The 24675-nt window shown below is 47.9% G+C and overlaps 2 protein-coding genes across 2 annotated transcripts in view; one reads left to right on the forward strand and one right to left on the reverse strand.

The window, feature by feature from the left end:
* Positions 1-1230: 1230 nt before the first annotated feature.
* LOC144930973 (long-chain fatty acid transport protein 2-like) lies at positions 1231-15154 on the forward strand. The gene is made up of 11 exons (XM_078854795.1): positions 1231-1527; positions 1780-1966; positions 2813-3025; positions 3320-3478; positions 8826-8950; positions 9410-9604; positions 11143-11233; positions 11407-11605; positions 12061-12158; positions 13376-13506; positions 14224-15154. The coding sequence occupies exons 1-11, from the start codon at positions 1231-1233 to the stop codon at positions 14398-14400; spliced, it is 1872 nt and encodes a 623-aa protein (XP_078710921.1). The 3' UTR covers positions 14401-15154.
* A 100-nt stretch (positions 15155-15254) lies between these two features.
* LOC144930974 (histidine decarboxylase-like) overlaps positions 15255-24675 on the reverse strand; it is a 59053-nt gene continuing 49632 nt past the window's right edge. Inside the window, exons 11-12 of the mRNA XM_078854796.1 lie at positions 17678-17779; positions 15255-16201 (exon numbers count right to left, since the gene is read on the reverse strand). Coding sequence (XP_078710922.1) covers positions 15914-16201; positions 17678-17779 — 390 coding nt within the window. The 3' untranslated portion in view covers positions 15255-15913. The remainder of the gene's footprint in view (positions 16202-17677; positions 17780-24675) is intronic.

Raw genomic sequence — 24675 nt, forward strand, 5'->3', positions numbered from 1 at the left:
ACAAATTACTCACCTGACAGAGTGGCATGGTGAGGCCTAGTCCCGTGCAAAGCCTCCAGCCTCGCCTAGATTGTCCAGCCGGCCGAGGTGGCACCTTGGCAGGCTGGGGCTGGGCTGCTCCCCATGATCCCCTCCCGAGCCACGATCTCCCCGGCCGCTCTGCAGTAATATCTAGGGCCTATCGTGGTAACATCTAGCGACTGTCTAGTAGTAATAACTGGACGCATCGAGGTAGGGGGGGGACATCACACAGTGAAGAATTTACCTGAGCGTTTATTGTATTTTATAGCATTTTAACACAAAAGAAAATGTCCCCCTCACTCCCAGCAAAGGCATGCGACTGGCAAGGGACCGTCTACCCCACCAAAGGCACGTGAGTTGCTATGGTCGTGCACTCGTCATAAATAAATAAATTAAAGGGAAGCGCACACAGATCGCAGTAAATCGCTAATTAAGATAATTTAAAGTTAACGGATGTGAAAAAGGAATAGCGCTTGCTCACCGCGGGGCTTACGGCGTGGTACCTGGCTGTTTTAGTTACCTCACCGTTGGAGAGCCAAGCGCACGACCACACACAAACCCACACACAAACCCACAAATCCACACAATTTTTTATTTTTATATATATATAGAAGAAGAAGATAGATAATAAAATAAACTGCCTTCAAAGGAAAAATATAATAGGGTGACGTTTTAGACAACGGCCCTTCTTCAATGTACATGCCCGAAACATAGTTATATGTATGGTCATGCTAATTTTGACGAATGTGTTGAAGTGTTTTGTTGTTACATATGCTTTTGCACCACTGCTTATGCATCAGCGTCAGCAAATAATTTGCTTCATTGACTGATAGGATGGACAGAGATGCGCCCAAGCCTCTTATCTTATTTTGTTTGAAGAGCTTGATTACTATCACAGAGTACACTCAGTGAACTTTGTCCATAGTGCAAGCTGAAGCAGTAGGTGTGGAATTTGGACCGAGTAAGCTTGTTTAACCGGAGTCATTTCTCCCATTCCAGCATTTGAATAGGGTTGGAGCTGGGTGAGAATTATTATTCATGTAAAAAGGAATAATGTTGCTTATGTGAAGTGTGGCAAAAACGCACTGTCAAAACGCACTGTCAAGTGAAAACAATAAGGGTTTGATTGTTTCAGCAAGATTTGTTGTCACCAGCGATTGGCACGTGGCTGAGATACAGCGGAGGGCACGGCGGCGCAGCGTGACTACGATGGAGCTCCTCTCTCTCCTTGCTGGGGCTGTGGTGACGGTGGCTTGCATTCTGCTGGCCTCTTGGATATTCTGGCCGCAGCTGTGGCTGGGTGCTTGGCGCTCCCTGCGTCTCCTGCGCGATGCGATGTACAGGCACCGCCACTTGTCCCGCAAGCCCATCTTCTCCGTTCTGGACCGGCTGCTCGAGCGAGCATCCGCTACTCCGCACAAGCTCTTCCTCACCTTCGAGGACGACAGCTGGACGTACGGGGAGTTCGTGCGCGACGTGGCTCGCACCGCGCACGCCCTTCAGGAGGTGGGTTGCCCTATACGCTCGACTCAGTTTGTGAGAACGGGCGTAGTCAAGATATATTTACCGCCACTCAGTGGTGAACGGCGGTTGTTATTGCTGTGCTTTGCCGTCATTCATAAGTAGCTACAGCACACATCATGATTACTGCACGTTCCCCTCCGCCCTTCTATGCACGACCCCTTGCGATACAGTTGCATTTAGATGCTTGAGAACTCCAAATGTAATTTGTGCGGTATCGCCGTGTTGTCTTTTCAGTTTGGGGGCGTGCGCCCGGGCGACACCGTGGCTCTGCTGATGGAGAACGAGCCGGCGTTCTTGTTCGTGCTGTTCGCGTGCACATCCCTCGCGTGCCCCGCCATCCTCATGAACACGAATCTGCGCGGTCGCATGCTCCTGCACTGCCTGACCACGAGCAAAGCGCAATTCCTGGTCACTGGTTCTGGTGAGACTCCCATCTCGTCGATTGCACGTGGATGCTCTCGGTGCCCTGCGGGCTACGACACTCCTTGTATTCATGGGGTTTAGAATAAGTTTGACCTATGATGTAATTTTTGCTTTTTTACATGTGATGCATTCGTTTCACGTGCATTGTTGTTTGCCACTGGGTAATGGTCAATTGTAGATGCAATCAATAAATAAAACAAATTTTAAGCTAAGTTGCTGTTAAGTCACAGCTACTCTCAGTTCCTTAAGGTTTCAATAGTTTAACCCTCCATTAAATTATGTTCTAAATATACTTAATTCAGAATTTATAATAATAATAATTTACAACCCTTTTATCATTCCCCTAATTTACGAAGTCCTCCCCATCCTTTTCACTCGAGGGGGTTGTTTTGACCATACCTTCCCACACGGCTCAGTGTGGGTTCGTGAAGGCAAGGGCCCAGGTCCCTTTCATATATCACTCGTCACTGATGTTAACCATGGCCAGGAATTCAACTAAATTCACAAGTTCTGTCGCGCAGTGTTTCTGTTTCTCTAAAACTAGGGCCTAATTTCAATTGGGTCTGTACATGTCAGCAACCTGGAATATATTTCAACACGAGCCACATCCTGTCTACCTCTCGCTATGCCTGTGGCTACTTGTCGGGTGCCACCTTCCCGGGTTACTCGCCCCATCTAATACCATCAATATATTTAAGTTGTATGTTTCAAACGGCCAGTATTATGTTGTTGGCAGAGTCCATCGTTGCTTCGTGTACCTTGGTTATAAGAATCAAACCTATTTGAATTATGCAGTACAAAGATCAGTGATATATGGCTGTGCCTGACCTCCAACCACGGACAGGGCCACTATTGGTGGCGGTGGAGGAAATGTCAGTGGAGATGAATGAGCTTCAAATCCGTCCTCTGGCCATGGGCGACGCAACCCCCGGGACAGCTGTGCCATCACTCGCCTCCACTTTCCGTGAGGCCCCCTGCAACCTCCCAGCAGCCAGCGTGCGTGCGCACATTACCGCGAAGGACGCCTTCATATACATCTACACGTCCGGCACCACTGGTTTGTCTGATGACCCATACTGCTATAATCATGTTCACCATCATCCTATTGTCATCATAATCACCATCAGTAGCATTGGCATCGCCATATTGTATGATCATTATTTCACCATCATCGATGCCAGACTTTTAATATCATAATTGGGTAATTGTCTTATTTTTCTGTTGTATTCTAGTCTGTCAGCGAAATAATTTCCAACTGCTGTGCTACAAATAACAATAAAAAAATTAAAGGAGACAATACTCAAATGTTTAACAGGTCCATTGATTCTCTCCCGATCCCACACATTGCCAGGACTCCCAAAGGCTGTGAAGGTCAGCCACACGCGTGCATGGTCCGGAAACTTCAACTACTTAATGTCCGGCGTAAGAGCAGAGGATGTGGTGTACATCTTCCTGCCACTCTACCACAGCTCGGCTATCATGGCTGCGTTCATCGGCTCCCTCGACATCGGTAAGACTCCTGGGGTAACTGCTTTCCCAAGCTTGTGATGTTTGTCCAAGCCCTGGATGTTAACCTACGCTGGTGACATCATCATCGGAGATCTGTGAGCCTCTCAATACTCGTGTCGTGAATCACTTCAGAGACACTAGTAGTAGGAGGCACTCTCGTTTATTCTAGCCATCACAAGTACAGGGGATAACTATACTATGGCCAGGACAGCTAGCACACTGCCTGATCAAGAGCGCCGAGGAGGTGAAGGCGAGGCCGAAGACGGGGACGAAGACTTGGTAGCACGACGGGTTCCATTCAAGATGACAGCCCCGACCCTGAGTCGGGGCCTCCCTTTTATCCCCCCCAGTGTGACCTGGCTCCACCCTCGGCCATGCCCCCTTCTGGAACCTACCAGTAGGTTCCCGGCTTCACCTCACGTGTCCCCTCCGTCACTTTTGCCCTACATTTCTTTCCCGGGCCTATCACATGCCCTGCCGGCAGACCGGGCTGCTACACCCTCAGATCCCCCTCTCTGCCAATAACAATTGCTATGCGCTCTAGTAACACATTCTATGTCACTACATCACCCCCCCTGTGAAAAAAAACTGGCGTCCCGGCTGACCTTCATACCTCGCGTAGCGGGATGATAACACAATAACAACAACAACCATCATCCCACTTGCGAGTCAAATAACAAGAACAATAAATAACCGGAACATTAGAGTAGACAAGCAAAATTTCGCGAACACATGGCAATACACCCGGCCCCCAGAATATATACAACCCCCAATGACCGTCAGCGTGCCGCAGCCCATGAACAACAGGAAGGGCCCCAGTTCAACCGGTAGCCACAGCCCGGCTTGCATCTGTGTCTTCCCGCCAGATGGCATTGGAATAAATAGGACGACTGAGGGCGGGTTATTTGAATCAAACAGTTTTGGGAACGGGTCCTCATCGCCGGGCCCCCAGGTAGAACAAGAGCGGGTTTTCCAGGGACCCCGGGGACGACTTGAAAATTGCCTAACAGGCTCGGCCCCTAAGATGAAGGGGAAGAAGAAGAGGAAGCAGGTGGTGGTCGTTCCATCCTCCTTGGCTGGCTTGTAGACTGCGCAACTGGTAGTTCTGCGGGTGTCAGGTGCTGGGATCCTTTGGGACTGAAGGAGTGGAGGTTGGCAGGGTGGAAGACGGCGAAGGCAGGAAGAATTGCCCAGGTTCGGCGTGGCATCCCTTGGGGATATGGCCCCGCAGGCCACACTTAAAACAAGTGACGGGGGCCCTCCACGGTGGAGGGAAGGTTATGCTCCATTGTTCCCGCTCCCGTCGCGTCCCGTGTCGGCTTTCCCGCATGGACTCCCGGTGAGTGAGGCACAGACTTGAGGGGGCTCCTGACGCTCCGGTTCGTCCACTTCCCACCGAGGGTCCTGTACAGGCAGCCACCCCGGCTCGCCATCACAGGTTACAATGGGCTTGGATGCATCGAGCTATCTTGATTGAAGTCAGGTAGTCCTCCTCCATGGCGGGCAGAAAAACGTCAATTTCCTGGGCCAACGTCAACAGTCTCTCCAGCACCAGAGAGTCCAGGCCTGCCTGCTCCATCTTCGGGTATGCGGCTTGGTCTAGCGATATTAGCGCACTGTGAAAGGCGAGGGGCGTCTCGGCCTCCCCCCTTCTTCGCATCACAAACTTTTGGCGCGCATTGGACGGTGGATCGAAAATTGCCGCCATTTGAGCATAGGCCTGTGACAGCATCGCCCTGTCCTTTGGGGGAACAGCATAGAACGCCGCCAAGGCGTCGTAATTGTCCAGGGTGGTGGGAAGAACTCGCAGCGCTTCTGCATTAGTCCATCCCGCAAGCGCACACGAAGCGGCGAAACGGCACTGGAAGGCTGCTCAGTCACCCCCCGCAGCTGCAAACTCCCTCACGACTCACGAATGGCAGCCACTTCTTGAGGAAAGGCACCTCCGGGCAAGATGTTGGCGGCAGGTCGAATTTGGCAGGAAGCGATTCCTGCCCGATCGACAAAATGGCGGTCGCTCGCGCGGGACGGAGCTCCGCCGTTTCCTGCGCTTGGTCGGCGGCGACGGTAGGGCTGTCTGCTCGCTGCCTCCGAACTGCTGCGTCTTCCTCCGACTCCTCCACCTCCAGCTGCACAACCAGCACTGCCACTGTGGACAGTAGGTCCGCGAGGCATGCGTTGCGCACACGCCGTCCTCCTCCGGACGGCGGTAGCGTAGAGTCGTCGTTCCCCACCCGCTGCTCCACCGAGATCGCCTCTTTGGGACCAGTTAACAGGGTCCCGGATTCCGGGGCTGTCTGGGGAATCACCTACCCGTCGACTTCTTCATCCGAGGACGCTATGGTAAGAGCTTTCCTCCTCGTTGACTTTGACATTGTAAAGCAAACTTTTATTTCCCTATATTTCTAATGAAGTTAATTTTTTGGTTTAACACTTCTGGCACCAAATGTAGTGAATCACTTCAGAGACACTAATAGTAGGAGGCACTCTCGTTTATTCTAGCCATCACAAGTACAGGGGATAACTATACTATGGTCAGGACAGCTAGCACACTGCCTGACCAACAACGCCGAGGAGGTGAAGACGAGGACGGGGATGAAGACTTGGTAGAACGACGGGTTCCATTCCAGATGATAGCCCCGACCCTGAGTCGGGGACTCCATTTTATCCCCCCCAGCATGGCCTGGCTCCACCCTCAGTCACGCTCCCTTCTGGAACCTACCAGAAGGTTCCCAGCTTCACGTCACATGTCCCCTCCATCACCTTTGTCCTACATCCCTTTCTCCGGCCTATCACATGCCCTGCTGGCAGACCGGGCTGCTACACCCTCAGATCCCCCTCTCTGCCAGTAAGCAGCGCTACGTGCCTTAGTGACCCATTCTATGTTACTATACTCGTAAATGGCTCCTAATCTTTTGAGTAATCCATAGTCGACAATAATGTGACATGATTAACAGCATCGCTTTGATCACTTTTTCCTGTCGCTTACAAATAGAGCCAAGCCTATAGCAGTAGTGTGTTCCCGCATGTTGCAAAGGTTCATGGTTCAATTCCAGCGACTGCTCTGGTTAACGATAATATGCGCTGTATGCTTAAGAGTGGATGTTAAAGATCCCCTGACGCAATTCGCACGAGAAGGCCATTGTGCGCCTGTCAGGGTCCAAATTATAAAATTACCTGAAAATACTCTACTTAGCAAACATCATCCTCTAAAGGTAGAACAGAGTCCCAGGTCACCCTTTAAAATTAAATTATCCTTATCTCTTAACTTCTCGCTTGGTTCAACAAAATAAACTCGAAACAAATTCCTACACATGCAAATGTATGTGTACTGCTAATTTATAGATTTGAACTCGCACCTGACCGTGTAATTTAGAATCTTTACTCAGAATCCGAATCTTTATTTATCCTGGAGGAGTTTATTGCACTGAATTCCACCAGTAGAGCCAATCACGGTTGCAATGGCAGTTGCATTTTTGTCAGTTGCATTGCCTCGCATGTACACACTACATTGTTCAGATTTAAACTGAACGTTGGCTATAACAATATGTTTTACCATTTCTGGAAAAATAACAGGTGTTAAGATGTTTAAACACCAAATTGAAACCTTTTGCAAGGACTCATGTCTGCATCCTGGCAAGGGGCGTCCAATGATGAACGTTGGCTGCTTGCTCATCTTGCGCACTTATATAACTTTATCCAGGAGGGGGCACTGTGCGTCTCACTTTCTCTGCTTGCGTGGGGAGATTTCGTGGGGAGCGGTTAGCGCTACGCTGCACTACGAACCCAGCCGCCCGAGTTCCATTCCGGCTCACGGCCAAGACCAGTGACGATTATCTGAACCGTTCTTGGGCCTCCTCCTGAAAGGTCGACTCAGCGTTAAAATAAGTACCTGGTCTGATGTGTCAACATCGCCACACGAGGGAGACAAAGGTGACCGGATGTGGCGCTAACCAGCATCCCCCTCGTGTGCCACAAGTGCCGGCCTTCACAGGTGCTCGCTAACAGCACTTACCCCAACAGTCTGTTAAAGGCTACACGGGGGATCTTTGCCCTGGTTTGGAGAGGGTGATCGCTCGTGTTGTTGGAAATAAGCTGAGGGTAAGAATATGATTCGGTGCTAAGGTTAGTTTGGTGGACCACCATGCAAATATGTATGTATGTTGAACTTATTTCGCATCGTATGAAGCCAACCGTGATAATCTGATGTGTTATAACGTCAGTAAACCAATGCCAGCAAATGAGCACATTCAGTCAATCGCCAACTTGGGTGTACGAGTCGCGATACAATCGAAATTGTTGTACAATGGGCAGTAAAAAAAATACGGTGCTTTGTGAAGAAGAAAAAAATCGACCAATTCCATGGACCACTTCCCACAGCCTTTTCGGACCACAAGGAGGGAACCACGAATGTAGGGCATAACGAATAGGGTTAACCGGAGGCTTTGGGTTGAGGTGAGGAGTCGGGTATGAATAGGGTTTTAACATGGGTTTATATGAGGGTGAGCACAGGGTTACGGCTTGGGTTGGGTTAAGATTAGGACAAGGTCTAGACTAGTTTGCGTTCGGGTTATGGGATGACACCAGACCAGGGGTCGGCAACCAAAATAACAAGAAGAGCCATTTCTTTCCAATTCGGTACAAAATGCAGTACTTCAAGAGCCGCAATGCATCTATGTACATACGTACATATCGTCAAGAAGCAGCCCGTAAAGAGCCGCATGCGGCTCCGGAGCCGTAGGTTGCCGACCCCTGCACCAGACCAACAACAGCATCCGCAATTCGCCACGAAGTGGCGGTGACGTTATGGCATTTATTCCAGGCCAGGTGCACTTTGAAGCCCGTGTCAAAGGCTCGCTGGCAAGAGGTCACGGGACAGACCCAGGTGCCGTGGGTTGACTGAGGTCATATGATACCTGACCTCGCACACACCTGACCTCGCAAGAGTGCAGAAGCGTGATCACCACATCTACGCCTCTATATAAGGAACGAAAGAGTTAGACTTCACAAATATGGCTGTCGCCTAATGAAGCTAGTTGTAATTACTGGCGAAACTTCGTACTCAGATTGTAAATGTTGTGGCTTGGCTCTCCAACAAACGGTGTGCTGTACTAATGACGAATTGGTATGTTCTGTTTACGTGACAACCCTTACTAGTTGGCTGTGTCGAGTGGTGGCGGGCTTAACGGCACAATTATATATTTACGCAATCTAACCCAAAAAAACAACCTCTATTATGGATGATATTGGTCGCGAAAGCCTACCACGTGTTAAACTGACACCAGCACTGATCCCATTATCCCCCCCCATCCCCCGTGTTGTCTCGTCGTCTCATCCCCTGGCTTCAGGTGCGCGCTTGGTTCTGCGGAGGAAGTTCTCCGCGAGCCACTTTTGGGGAGACTGCCGCCGGCACGGCGTCACCGTATTCCAGTACGTCGGCGAGATCTGCCGCTACCTCCTCAGCCAGCCCAAGGTGCCAAGTGCTGCCTCGTTACCGATCAATGCGCGTTTATATTTGGATCAAGCAATTGCGGGTGATGGGCTCTCAAAACAAGGACCATGTACGTGGACATGTACGGCCCTTTTTGTCAAAGCACTGCTGCATGAGGAGTGCTTCTCAATGGCATGGGGGTCATGGGGGGGTTGAACATACTTCAGTGAATTCAGTTCAGAAATTCAGTGAAGAAGCTCCTAGACACGCAGAGCAACGACACACGATAACAACACCGACAACACATCGGAGCAATAGACAGTACAGCATAAGTGCCAAAACACCTACTCAGTGATAGTACACCACCTTATACATTTTCTGCATTGTCAGTGATGGCACACACACTATCATGTCCTCTCCATAGATGCTACGAAAACGAACTTTCGCTCAAGGAACATTCTTTTCCCCACCCTCCCTGCCTCCCTCGCGTGCCGTGTCAAGAACGAGCTGGACCGCGTGCACTCTGTACGCATGGCAGTGGGGAACGGAATGCGAGCAGACGTGTGGGCGCGTTTTCTTGAGCGGCACGGGGACGTGAGATTCTGTGAGCTCTACGGCGCCACTGAGGGCAACGTGGGCTTCGTCAACGTGGATGGAAAGCTCGGGGCCTGCGGCCGGGACCTGCCCTTCCTGCGTGTGCGTCGTAATTTCTCAGCCGTTGTTATTATTGTTGTCATTCCGCTGTCAAATCCTGGCTTCTTGCCACACCTCCTTCTTCGCAGACCGCCTGGATCAAGGTTAGCTTAGGGAGTGTGCCTCTATTTTGGGTGTGCTGTCTTGGGACGATGTTAACAAAAACTCAACACGTTCGTCAACAACACTATGACCTTATAAAGGAAAATAGTATAAATTGGTGATGTGTAGGGCAATGGCCCTTCTTTATAGCACAAATATTTAATATATTTAAATTTTAAGGCAGCGTTATTAAGAAACGTGTTGAGTTTGGGTTACTTGTGCCAACACAGTATCGTAAATAATCTCTATTCCTGGTTAATATCGACCCATAACACTCTTGATCACCATGAGAGGTGAAAATGCTGCTTTAGCTGTTGCTGAGCATTTAGACCTTGTTGAGTGGGGCCCTCCAGGGTTTGTTCAAATTGGGTTCATCATGAGCAACGGTCGATAGGTAAGCCCTGGCCAAATCCACAGGCATCTTACACAGATGGACTTTGGCACGTTGAATATTGTATGATTAAGAATGCAAATGAATACATACCACAAGGTAAGCAAGACATGAATTGAAAATCAAAAAGAAATACACTACAAAGTATAATTTGCAGAAAATTAACTATCATAATCGTAAGGCAGCAAACAAAGTAGTTTAAATCTACAGTGTCTTAAAATTGACAAAAATGTAAGTGTCCTGATTGAAATTAAAGATAGACCTAAAAAATATTTGTAAGACAGTCTTTGCCCCAGCAGTCAAAGGTAACAACTGTAGTGTTGTGGATTCAGGAGACACCAGAGACGGTTCTTGGAGGCAACAGTATTTATTAAACCACCTCGCTCGGCAGTACAGTCCCAGAACACTCAGGGTTACTGTCCTCCTGTACCACTGTCTGGGGAGGTACTGCCTCCGAGCTAACGTTCCCTAACACAGGACTACACTCAGGGTCCTCCGGCTCTGGGTGCGTAGGGGGAGGCTATTCTAACTCGCCATAGCCAGGGTGCGAGTACCGACCACTGACCCACTGGACCCGGCCCTTACAAGGACGTCGGGCCAGGGGTTCCCAGGGTCTCACCACTGAGCCGCACAGAGTCCCGGCCCTGATAAGGACCGCGGCGCTAGGGGTCTCAGGGTCCTATGTAGCTGGTCTTCGGCTTCTGTTTTCTACTGGGTCCCGATCGGCTGGGGAGGTTCCCTTTTATGCCCCTTGCCCATCGAGAGGTGGGGTTGCGTGGGATCCTAGATCCCCCGCAGCCCCCCCGTTGGTAGCGCCGAGGGGCTTAGCTGTCTGGGATCCTGAGCCCCCAGCAGCCCCTCCCCTATTGGGCTGGTACTGCAGCCCCTCCCTTGGCGGTATGAGGTACCGCCTGCAGATGGGCCCCGTCTACCACTACCGGTAAGTGCGGCCCATCTACGGCACTACTTAACTATACCTTGTGCGGGAGGACTACAAGGGAAAGATTAGTGACCTTGAAATTGTTCGTGTGGCTTTACTTCGTTTCAGCTCCTCATAAAGTATGTTCTTGTTAAGTATGACCATGAAAAGGATGGACCAGTGCGTGATGACAAGGGCTTCTGCATCCCCTTACCCAGAGGTGAGGGCGCCAGACACTGACGACCATAGCTCAATAACAAGGCAGACACACCAAGAGTAGATTCAAAAATATTATTTGCATTCATAGCTGCTCCCAAACAGTACTTGCCCTATGTTTGTATAAGCTTATATGTGGGATCTTTGTATTTGTCGGCATGTGGGTTAATGGAGCAGGACAGCCAGGTCTCCTGGTGGCCCCGATCTCGAAGCACATGCCATTCGATGGTTACTTGGGGAACGCCGAGTTCACGCAGAGGAAGGTTCTGCACAACGTTTGCATGCATGGGGACCGCTACTTCAACTCGGGAGACATCATGCGCATCGACGAAGAAGGCTTCATCTACTTCATCGACAGGGTTGGGGATACTTTCAGGTGATTATCGCTCTCATTTTCATTATCTCTGTCTTCAGTTCAACGCATAAGAGACAGGTCCATAGTTCACGCTTCAGATGTCTCATCTACCTCCTGCTTCCCCTCTGTCCCTGCTTTGGATGATCCCAGAAAGCAGAGTAGAGGTGATTTCCCCTGGTCTTCCTCGATTGTGTTTTATTAGATTATCTCCAGATAAATTATAATGCTGTACCTAGGACACTCATCAATCATCAGCATCTGGAATTATCATCATCAGCATCATCATATTACAGTTGTGGTTTTTAGTTTCCTCCCAAATGGAAGTCGTGTATTGCTACTTTTGGTTATGGTTCATATATGCAGGTGTAGTTATTTTGGCAATGTCAGCTCAGTGATCAGAGCTAGGCCATTGCGAGCGACCTCGGCTACACCCGACTGGCTTGAACTCGTGTGGATTCCTTGTTTCTGTCCATAAGGTGGAAAGGTGAGAACGTCTCGACCATGGAGGTGGCAGACACTCTGAGTGACCTGGACTTCATCAAGGAAGTCACAGTGTATGGTGTCACCATCCCAAGTTGGTGGCGCAGCTAATGATCGACTTTAAAACAAAACTTCAATGGAAAGCAGATTGATGAATGATTCAGCGCCTTCTCGCCACTCTTCTATCGCTACTACCATGGTTTCTGCCCCCGTTAACTTCACTCAGTGATTCCTCCTGCTCCCATGTTGGGGACTCAATCTTCCAGACTAATTAATACCTCAGTGAGCTTCGCCTGGTAGGGTGGGGATGGTTTCGTTTTATTTGTATGTTTTTGGCTGATTTCTTTACCTTTTTTGTACTTTGTACTGCTATCGTGTTTTTGTATCGATTGTTGTTGTAACGTTCTTACCTGCCCCTATTGGACATCTGTGAAAGATAACTGTATAGCTCGTAGAATTCCTCCAGTATAAAATATTCCTATTCAGACTACTCTTGTCTCATCCACACCACACTGCAGTTTAAAATACCTCTGTCTTCTTATTCCCTTGCAACTGCTCAACTTTGGAACTTCCTTCCATTTGCCAAGTTCTTATAACTTTGCTCAATTCAAGAGATGTATTAACGATGACCTATCTACTTTCAATAATGCGGGGTGGGGTGTTGCTGGCCGCTTTGCATGTTGGGCCTCTGGGCCTGTCCTCGGCAATCATATATCACGAGCTTAATCAACGTTGATCTAATTTTTTCCCCTAGTTATTGAAGTAAAACATGTATCGGATCGCCCTCACCAAATGAACAATATGTTTGCATTATATATAAGTGGTCATCAATCATTATGTCGTCAATATAATATTCATGGGGGTGACCACATGCTAAGAAACGTTTTATAGGCACTGAATAAATTTATATTATTTTCAATTTTGTAATGTTATGAACGTTTTCTTTGTCTTCACTCGTTGTTCTTGTTGATAATGAACGTAGTTAAACAAGTTATAAAAAGTAACACTTAAGCATAGAGGATTCTTACACCAATGTGTGTAATTATCAGTACAGAAATTGATGGGTAACCTTTAGGGAAAACGTTTTGAGCATTTATTTTATCAGTTTATCTTGTTTTCAATAAGGCAAGTCCAAAATAGCAAGAAAACTTTATACTACCGGTCCATATATATTGGATCATCTTTACGAGAGTTGTAGTTCTGGACGGACAGAGCGAACGCATAAACGCTTTGAACATTAGTTTGAAACCATAAAAAATATCACTATTAACCACCACCATTGCTGCTGGTGGCTGCGTTTTTTGTTCTCAGATAACGAGGGCCGGGCCGGCATGGCAGCTGTGATCCTCGAGGAGGGCCACTCGCTCGACGGCCCGGAGCTGTACCGCCACGTTGTAGGACACTTGCCAACCTACGCCCGCCCTTACTTCATCCGCTTGCAGGTAGAGGTTGTCCGCCATGGAGCCTACAGAGTGGCGTCGCCGGACTGTGAGATATGGAGATGCCTTAATCCAGCAGTTTGATTATGGCTGATCGTGATGGATGGGTGGATGAAGGGCTCAGGTCGATCCCCAACAGGGCTTTGAACTTAAAACCTTTTGATTGCAAGGCTTGCACTCAACCACTGTGCTACCACTGAGTTTTACAGTGTTTGATTTTTTTTTCCTTCCCCCACATCTCTCCGATTAGCACGGTTGACTACGTATGGTGCAAAAGAAGTACATACAAGCTCACCCTGCCATAGGAATGTAGACTTTCCACCACTTGCTAAGGGCTACATACTCCTGATGATCACTGCCCCATGGTTACTTGAGTAGAAAAACTCTGGCTTTTGGAGTTATTTTCAGATCATGGCAATGTTGTAAATAATATTTGCTGTACATGCTCAAAATGTTAACATCATTACATAAACATATGGGCATTTGATACAATCTATACCAAAGAACAGCAGGCATCCTTTAGTTTGTTTACACATTTTTATTTTTATTTCAAAATCAGTCAGAATATTTATTTATATCGGAGGAATGCGATGAGCTACAAAACTCATTTTGACAGATGTCTAGCAGGGGCAGGTTTTATCTGTGATTTTGTTTACTCGTAGTGTTTTCCTAATTATTTTACCATTCCGGATGTCACACCCTGAACCCCTTGTCACACAGGAAGCATTGGAATTGACGAGCACATTCAAGCAGATCAAGACGCACCTCTTGCAGGAGGGCTTCAACCCGGCGCTCACCCGTGCGCCCTTGTTTTACCTGGACAATGCAGCGTGCAGCTACACGCCGCTAACTCGACAAATCTACGAGGGCATCGTCAGCGGCAAAGTGAAGCTCTGAGTGACGAGCGTGAGGGTTTTGAGCCAAGTCATTCCTCAGAGGAGGGATCAGAATCAGTATTCATCCTGGAGGAATCCGATGTGCTATGAAGCTCTTTTTTCACAGATGTCCAGTTGGGTCAGGTTAGTCATAAAGTTAGGTGGAACCATGGTGCTGAAGTAATGCCTCTTTTTAATAAGAGGCTGATATCTGACACCAGTTGGGATTTGTATTAATCCAGCTCAATTCCTGAGCCACCGAGCAAACTCAGTTTTTTTAGTCTTTTGTGTCATACGAAAACAGTTATGAGCGAACACCTACACATAATATATGACAAATATCTATACTGCCATTTGCTGGCAACACGTGATGATCTTCACACAGTCTGCATGTGCCAATGGTGGTCAACGTGCTATGCTATGATCTCGGCGACCCGAATTCAATTCCTGGTCACGGCCAACGTTTGTGGCGGGCGGTATCCTCCACCATTCTCTAACCTGCACTGCCCATAATGCTGAATTATGGTCAAACAACCCCTGTGACCAATATTGAATTGGGAGGTTTTCATTCAGCAGATGCTCGTTAAATGGCTGTAACTTACAACTGAGCAATCTCATAGTGCTGTTGGTGATTACGGTCATGGCGCTTAGGGCTATTCCAAGATATTTTGTGCAATGCCACCTCAGCAGTTGCCTTTATGTGCAAACGGAATTTAAATTGTATGGCTTGAATCCACTTCTCCCAAAACTAGGTGGCGAGAGGGGTACCGCGGTGTAAAATTATCTCCCTTGCTGGGTATGCAAGCGGTCGTGGGTTCGATCCCAACCCTGACGCCTACTGTATATTTGGAGTTTGCGTGTCTCTCTCCCCTGTGGTTTCCCCTCAACTTTAAAAACATTTGTTTCGTTTATTTATCTGCTATAAATTGTCACATGATAAGCACTTCGTTGTGCTATTATTTGTGACCAGGTTGCTTCTGAAAAAGAGCTAATAGTTGATCGGGCTTGACCTGATAAATAAAAGTTTATAGCTTTACATATTATAACTGTTCAATAACTAAAGACTTTTCACCATAGGTGGTACCAATTTCTCCTCTGACCCATGGAATACAGACCAATGGGCATGAGGTTTTAAAGCATGTCCAGGCAGTGATAGTATACAGTACATTCCCAAATAATGATATTTTATAACGAAATCACTTTACCTTTATTCCCCCAATGACAAATGTGTATTTCAAGTTTAAAAACTATGTATCAGATAAAATGACATTAAAATTGTTTATGAAAGAACATCTATCCATATGCCCCCATCATTTAGTACCCACAACTTGTATTACATCACTTCCAAATTAAATGTTGAAAATATCAATGGAGGCAGATCTAGAAACTTCTAGGAGGCGGGGGGGGGTGATCATAAAATCTCAAACTTTTTCAATCAGGCCCTCAAGTAAATACAACATTATTTGGTGAATATCAGGGAGATTTCCACCATCTGGCACGAGAGAGCTCTTAACTCCTGGCCAGTGCCATGACCTCTAGACACCCTTGACTTGACTCTGGTGGTCAAGGGCAGTCTCTTCCTCTCTGCCCACAATGCAGGTCTCCATTCCGCTCGTGTCGTCCTTGGCTGCTGAGCCCTGCAGCAGGTCTGTAGTAGCCTGCGACACGAGCCGCCAGTCCCGTAGCACATCCGCCTCTGTGGTGAACTGAGACGTGATGACGAAGCGGATGATGAACTTCTCCCCGGCCATGGCTGGCGCCACAAACAGCTGCTGTGACTCATTGAGTCGCCTGAGAAGTGTCTTTGTCAGTTCGTTTGGGCCCTGCAAGGAGAACAGGCTCAATATAATAAGGTGCTTGAATAAAGCAATGTCTATTTTATTGCAGCCGTTAAACCTTTGTACCTCTCAACAGGTTAACAGCGATGAAAAATAAGAATAGGTTTTACCCTTTCTGGCAATAAAACCTATTATTATTTTTCATACTTTGATATTGGCAAAATGGTCCCATAGATATGGTCACATCTTTCCTAGCCTGCAGCCATCTACATCGGTTGGTTGTCATCCACCGTGTTAGTCTACCACTCCACCAATCGAAGGGTTCTGTGTATGAGCTTAACGGTCTTGCAGTCCACAACTGAAAGAGGGTTTAACTGGATAAGAAGACTCAAAGAGTGACATAAAGCCACAGGCTAGGTAACTAATTATATTCTCCTAGCCTTTTGCCCGTCAAGGACGGGTGTATTTCAGTAAATCTAAAACTTGCAAGCGAAAAGTAGACCGCGACGTGATTGCATCAATTCGTGTGAAATTTGTAAGGCCGTGGTGACACAGACCTATTTCATTTTAAGGTTATAATCATTTGTTCACCATGACGTCCTTTTTACGTCTATGTCTCAATAGCGTGACGTGAGGGTTCTGCCTTTGTAGTGAGGGTTGTAAGTTGACGCTGAGGAGGGGGGAGGAGGCGCCTCGCCCCCCCCATGTGGAGTGACGTCACCCGCTAATTATTATTAATGGAGGGGGTGGTGTCCATTTGGAAGACGTTACCTGTTCATGATTATTAATGAGGGGGGCTGGCCGACATGAAGTGACGTCACGCGCAGGACACGCAGACATTCTTGGCTCATTATAGTAGTAAATTATATTTAAGATTTATATAGGGCCCTTTCCAGGGCCCTCTACAATGCAAGCTAACGGCGGTACACAAAGGGGCAAAAGGGGAGCAACGGGTGGGGTGGAGCAGCTGTCAGTGAGGGGGGTGATGGAGGGATAGAGGGACATGGGCTGGGAATGGAGCATGATGTTGCCCAGGGTAGGGAAGGAGTAATACTGTGGAGTGTGATGGTGAATGAGGGTGACAGATGGGTGCAACGTGCATGAGAGGTAGCTAGTTATGGGGCACGTGCGTGAAGTGGTAAGATAGGTGGTATGGCTGGACATGGACGAGGGTAGGTGAAGGGTAGTAGGGGCAGAGGTCTGGTGGCCGGATCGTTGAGCTGATTGAGGAGCAGAGTGGATGACTGGGGGAGAGATGTGGTTAGGTGCACAGAGAAAATTACACGTGGGAGCTGGGTCAGGAATTAGGGTCGTAGTAGGAAGTGGACCGGGAGTGGGTTAGAAGTGGGGGAAGGAACCGGTAGGGGTGGAGGCAGTGGAAGTGAATAAGCGATAAAAAAAAAAAGACCTGAGGGCAGAGCAAAAGGAGGAAAGCGAGGGGGAGAGTCTAACGTGGAGGCCAGTAATTAAAAGCGTTCCATTGCATCTGCAATTTCATGGGGAAAAGCTGTAAAATCTCACCTGGAGACGAAACACAACGAGTCCCAAGTTGCTCTTCGCTGGAATTTCGAAGTGGGGGTCTTCCCTGACAAGGCTTTCAAAATACCTTGCAAGTTTATTGGTCTGTAGAAAAACATACAACATTGATATACCTCTTCCACAATTAGTATCAGTAAATATGATCATTGGTTTCAACTGTCCTGAGTGTCAGTGACTAGGAGCGCATGTCACACGAGGCCCTCACCCTGCGCACGTGCTCCTGCAGGCCGTCCAGCCCGAACGAGCGAATCACAAACCACAGCTTGAGCGAGCGGAAACGCAGTCAGCGGGATCTGCCAGTGCTGCACGAAAACACCACCCCGATCATTAACACAAATTTTACAGCACAATCATGTACTGTACTTGGCATGAGGACAGTTGCTGAATCATGGTGTCATGGTGGGTGAAAATATGAGCCCCCCACATGTGTAATGCAAGCGTAAACGGGGTTCGCTGCTGGGCTCTGGCCCAATCACACGGCCCGGGGTATTGGGGGGCGGAGCCCAGTATGGGGGGCGTGTGGGAGGGGTCGCCGTTCACCTCGGGTCCAATTGGAAGCGAGGTGAATGGAGGTGGAGCCAGCAGGGCAGTATGGGAAGGCCAGATCTGACGATCCGGAAGGGGAGGAGTCAGGGTCACGTGGTAAAGAGGATATAGGTGGGAGCCCGGAAGGGATCCGGGTCAGTTGTTGGAGTGAAGAAAGAAGCGGGACCACGTTGGGTGGCCGCCGCGCATCAGCCACGTGGCTGATGGGGCTTCGGCACACCGTTGGCCAGCAGTGTGCGGAGTGGGAGAGTGGAGGAGCTGTTGGAGGAGCACGCGTGGGCACGCGCGAGGAGACGCTGGTCCGCTGTCAGGACCAGCGGGGTGCGAGGAAGAGCAGACGAGCTGACGAGGGAATTCTTTGTACCAAGAATATCAGAGCTGTTGGCTTGGTACGCCTAGACATAATGTAATGGAGCATAAACTGTTCTCTTCCACGAATGCTTGCCATTTTACGAACAAAACATGTTAACATTCTTCGTTCTTTCGGTAAAGTCACGTAGAAGGGAAGTAATAAAATAATAAAAATAAAACATAATAAAATAATTCTCACGACGTTTCGGCCACAACGCAAGCAGCCGTCCTCAGGTGAAGAATGAAACACCACCAAGCTTGGAGCGTATATTTAAGCTGGGTTGGAGGGGGGGAGGTGGGAAGAAGAGCGCCTTAACAAAATAATTTGATAATAAAATAATTCTCACGACGTTTCGGTCACAATGCAAGCAGCCGTCATCAGGTGAAGAATGAAACACCACCAAGCTTGGAGCGTATATTTAAGCTGGGTTGGAGGGGGGGAGGTGGGAAGAAGAGCGCCTTAACAACCCAGCTTAAATATACGCTCCAAGCTTGGTGGTGTTTCATTCTTCACCTGATGACGGCTGCTTGCATTGTGACCGAAACGTCGTGAGAATTATTTTATTATGTTTTATTTTTATTATTTTATTACTTTCCTTCTACGTGACTTTACCGAAAGAACCAAGAAGATGAATCCCTGCAGTCACGAAAGCTTTAAATCGAAAAAAAACATGTTAAGTGCAGCAAATTCACCCACCATGAAGTCTGTGACCGAACCGGAGTGCTCGTGCTGTAAGTAGTGCGGCTCCACGCAGAATGTGCTCTGCAGACTCCGCTTGTCCGCCACCCTGGCACAGTGAGTGGGGCTATTAGCGTGCGGTCAAGTGTGGGAGGCTGGCCAATAAAAGGCATGCGATTACGTAGTTGAACTGTGACAGTTGGTTCAAGAGGTGTCAGTGGGTGGGATCTCTTTCATTCAATGCCCTTGTAGCATTCATGAAACCGATCAGTCGATTGCCAGTGGGGTGGGAATGCTGTCACAGCACTCTTTGGCACTTCACTTCCCAGAAGACAGGATATCTAAGCATATTAAACAGGTATATATGATCGGTTTTCAGGTCATATAAATATCTGACATTGAGAAGTGAAAAATAAAATCCAAATAAACAAACCTTAAGAACTTGTGCTTCGTGCAACAAGGCAAACACGATCTTGTCGAAAACGTATTTTGCACGATTCACGGAGGCCTCACCAAAATACGGCGCAATCCAGGTTGACCATCATCCACTTGCCCATGTTGACCACGAACGAGTCGGCAAACTCGACCCCGCGCAGGGGGTCACGCAGCTCGGGACACAGGAAGGCAGTGCCCGCGTACGCCGCGTCCACGTGCAGCCACAGCCCCTCCTGGCGGCCTGAGTGGATCGCAAGAAAAGCCAATAACCGTGTTTCACCCTGATGTTTGGCTCTTGCTTGTAAAAAGGTTTCCTAAACCAGGTCTAAACAAATGAGTTACAGTAAGCAAACATTTTGCTCCTGCTTTTAAATCTCATGGGTAAGGACTTAAGTTTATGTGTGTATGTATGTTGAACTTCTTTCGCACCGTACGAAGCCAACCGTGATAATCGGAGGTGCGATTAGAATGGTTATGAACTTAGGGTGCTAGGAATAAGAGAAATTCAAAGACCACATCTCACAGATTGGGCCCAGTTCTGCCATGTTGTCAAACGCGCAGACGCCTGTTGTGCCAAGGGTTGCGCACACCTATACACGCACGCACAAGATGCACGGTGGTGAGAGCACCAAAGCATTATACACACGTAGTTATCTTACCAAGAGAGCTTATCGTCATCTTAGCCATACTGTTCGTGGAAACGATCAAACAAACCGAGTACCTCTGTTGCATACATTCTGTCAGCTTACATGGCTAATTAGCAGGGAAATTACACCCCCATCATGTCTTTTGTTCCATACAAGTGTAATAAAGCACTTTGACGACGATATGTAGTTCGTGTCTTCTTTATTGTGCATTTCTCGTCGGCTGGACAGCTCCGTGTTCTCTTCACACCGACACCGCTCCACTCTCGTTCCGCGCGTTAGATGTTGTCGCTCCGCGCACAGCTCGCTCACGCTTCCCCGCTCCCGCGCGCCGCTGACAGACGGCGCGCAAGGAGACAGCCTCCGGCCCGCCACGTGGCCGCTGGCGTGCCGGAGGCGCGAGACATGGTCTCGCCTCTAGACTCCACACACTGCCTATAGCCACGCCCCCTCACGAATCTTCTGGATGGTTACCCACAAGAACCCTTGAGCTCCGCCCTTGAACTTGGCGTATCCATCTAATTGGCTGATGGCTGAAGCGGCGGAGCCTATCCCACCGATCGGCGACCGTCGGTGAACTCTCGTATTACACAAGTGACACCAAGTACCACATCTAATTGAACCACACCAAAGCCTAATTTTTAATTAATGTGAAAGTTATTGCATCCTTGTCATGTTCATATTGTGGCCTGGTTGTGTTTCAAGGCATTTTCTTGCAGCATGACTGAATGAATGGGTTTTTCAGAGCACGTGATATCATCAAGTTATGTTGATAAGTAACAGTTGCTATGTGTGTCAAGCTTAAAAATTAAGAATCCTTCAAACAGAATCAATACAGGTACTATATGACTCCTGTGAACAAATATTCAAGCATGTGGTGCAGAATCTCAATAGAAATACAAACCCCATTATGAGTAATTCAGTAACTTCTAGGCAGTCAAATACAGTACTGTACAACAAGTAGGTTTCTGACATATGTGTGGAATTTCAGTGTTTTGCCTTGCATGTGTAGGCTCTTAGATGCTCCAGTATCCTATAAACATATGAACATTCTCTAAAAACAAATTGTCTAAATGGCCCCAGACACTCAGTGATGGGGTTTTTCTGGGTAATCCAATCAAGTACAGTACTGTAATAATAAATGTTTGTGAACATTGCATCGATAAACAAATTCACGCTTGGAGTTAAGTAACTCACGAAGAACGGGACAAGTCTCTGTGCTCGGTCCTCCTCCACGGCGCGTCGGAGCGTCTCCCCGCGCAGCGAGAACTCCAAGTCCGTGGGCAGCGAGCGCAGCCTCACCAGCGACACGAGGCTCGCCTTCAGCACTGACGAGTGAGCCTGGCGGTCGTCAGAATTCACCTTCATTCGTTCTCTTTAATTATGTATGGATGTATGTTGAACGTCTTTCGCACATTTCGATTTAAAGCTTTCGTGACTGCAGGGATTCATCTTCTTGGTTCTTTCGGTAAAGGCACGTAGAAGGGAAGTAATAAAATAATAAAAATAAAAAAATAAAACATAATAAAATCAAATATGTTTAATTTTTATTATTTTATTACTTCCCTTCTACGTGACTTTACCGAAAGAACCAAGAAGAAGGTCTTTCGCACAGTCCGTAGCCAAACGTGCTAATCGGAGGTGTGATTAGGTTTAAGTTTAGAGAGGGAAAAGTTACGAAAATAAGTAGAAGCAGGCAGCATTTTCCACACGCTCTGATTGAAGCATCATTCATCAAAAGCGTACGATAATGCTCAATATTCTTCTACTAGGTTGTTGGGGGGAGCCTATGGTGCCCCCCAACAATATATTATGTGGTTGTGCGGGGGCGCATGCGGCGCCCCCGCACAACCACAGCCTGCAGCGTCCCCGAACAACCACAGCCTGCGGCACCCCCCAACAACCACAGCGTGCGGCGGCCCCCAACAGACTGGTCAAGTGAATCCTTACGATCCACTCGCACAGTGTGCGGTGGGCCTTCATCCAGCAGTGGATTTAAGCACCAAAAAAACTCGAGTACTAATGTAATGGACAAAGCACGGCTCTCCCTTAGGGCAGCAGTGGACAGAGCACGGCTCTCCCTCGGGGCAACAGCGGAGCGAGCACAGCTCAGCCTCAGGGCAGCAGTGGAGAGAGTGCGTCTGGCTCCCTCACGGCAGCAGTGGAGACAGCGCGGCTCTCCCTCAAGCCAGCAGTGGAGAGCAGGGGGGTCCCTCAGGGCAGCAGTGGACGGAGCATGGCTCTGCCTCACTCTGACTCACCCATCTCCTCTGAGCTGCATGCGATTGTGTGTGTGAGTGAGCTGTGTGTATGAGGGAGCCGTGTGTGAGTGGATCGACCGTCAGCTTTCCGTGGCTGCGTCTCCGGCGCTTTGGCCGTCCTGTTGGTGCTTCTCGGGCCTCCGAGGTGCGGGGCGCACCACATACGGAAGTGGCCAGCTCGCGGTCACGTGACGCACGTCAACCAATCTGGGAGCGTACATGTTTGGGAGGGGCGTACCTCTGGTTGGCTGCTAGCTCGCGGTCACGTGACGTACTTCAACCAATCCGGGGCCGTTAATCACAGTCACAGAAGGACAGATCTGGGCTATTATATACGTGAATTAAAATGAAAATTTGTGTGGGGGGGGGGGGGGAAATAAATAATCATTTAAACATAAGGTGAGCACGGGCATTAGAGAGTGTAGACTGGCACACCTGGTCTGAGGTGTACCCCACAAGTCGTGAGTTGAGGAGTGCGTCATTGCCAATGTCCTGGCTCACATCCCCGCGTAACTGTGTAAGAGCGCGTGTCCGTGCCGCCAGGAGGGCCAGCATGGTGGATTCGCTCACTGAGCTCTGTTCGACAAATACGCAAGTACACACGCACACACATTTTTGGGATGAGTGCAACAAATTGATACATTAATAATTATAATTGATCAAAAGTAAAAAAAAAATGGTCCACTGACCTTGGAGGCAACTGTGCTACACGTGCAGGCCATGCAAGCACCCTGATGAACACATGTGACAGTAGGTCACTATTACATTGCGGTTAATATGACAATTGCTATCACTCATTTATATCAACTGGCCCCTTCTAGCATTCAAATCTCTTCTTAAACACATCACTTCCAACTTGTATTTCCCACAGCGCCATCCTATCAATTCTCCTGTCTGTCTTGATTTGAAGCTTTCGTGACTGCAGGAATCCATACTCTTTCCATACTCTTTTGAGTATGGTCTCCTGTCTGTCTCCACTCTCCACCCCTTAAATGTTTGCTTCTAATCTTTCTTGCCTATTCTGTTAATCTGTTCATCGTTTTAGATGTATTTAGATTTTAAATGTACTGCTTTGTAAACCAAAGTGTTGCAAATATGATATAGATGAAGGACCTGTATGACTCCACCTCCACATCCGTCTGGGTGATCATGTCGAAAGGTGTCAGGGAGGGACAGCATGTTCACCAGCCAGTCCGTCATCACTATCTGCAGCTCCGTGGAGGCCGGGTTAGATGCCTGGCACAGATCACGCATCAACAGTTACAAAACACAAACGGTCCCCTTATTACCATAGTTTTAATAATAGTGTTGGAGCTGCTCAATAACCAATAAAACAAGGAATTTTACTCGAATCAAATAACCTACCTACAGTCTCAGCTTGCAAATAAATTGTATATTGAATTTGTAAAAAAAAATATTTCTTGCACGTGTTTATTTATTCTGTAAATAAAAAAATCTGAATATTTTTTGGGCCAGATTAAGTCTTACCAGATTAAGTCTGCCCATGTTTAACATTCGTGGCAAGCAATATCTGATCTTCCCTGGACCCCCTATTCACTGAATATATATTTTTTACTTACATATCTTAAAATATATCCATTAACACGTTTTCTTCAACATTACGCGATTTTATATAAAATGTAAATACTTAATTTGCTGTAATGATTGTGTAATAAACTATTAAAATGATTTAGCAAATGTTTTCAAACTTTAGTTAAATTTGTACATTTGTATTGTTACCCTTGCATATTGTTTTCTCAAAACGTTTCCAAATGTCTTAATTTAACTAAGATGCATATCTCAAAGAGTTCCCGCATGATTTGTGATGGTTGTACTGTCACTCATTGTATATGCACCAAGCCTGGCACAAGCGCTGTGTGGTGACATCACCGCCACTTAGTGGTGAATAGTCGTTGCTGTCGTTATGCAAATACAGCACTTTACGCACAGACGTACCCATGTGAAGCCGACACAATTCATCCCAGTCGCCAGCATGTCACCAAGAAGCGATGGGTACGAGTTGAGTGCCGGGAAATATCCATGCATGTGTGGGCTCTGCCAGTG

This window comes from Lampetra fluviatilis, chromosome 3 (genome assembly GCF_964198595.1).
Source record: "Lampetra fluviatilis chromosome 3, kcLamFluv1.1, whole genome shotgun sequence".
NCBI classification, from domain to species: Eukaryota; Metazoa; Chordata; class Hyperoartia; order Petromyzontiformes; family Petromyzontidae; genus Lampetra; species Lampetra fluviatilis.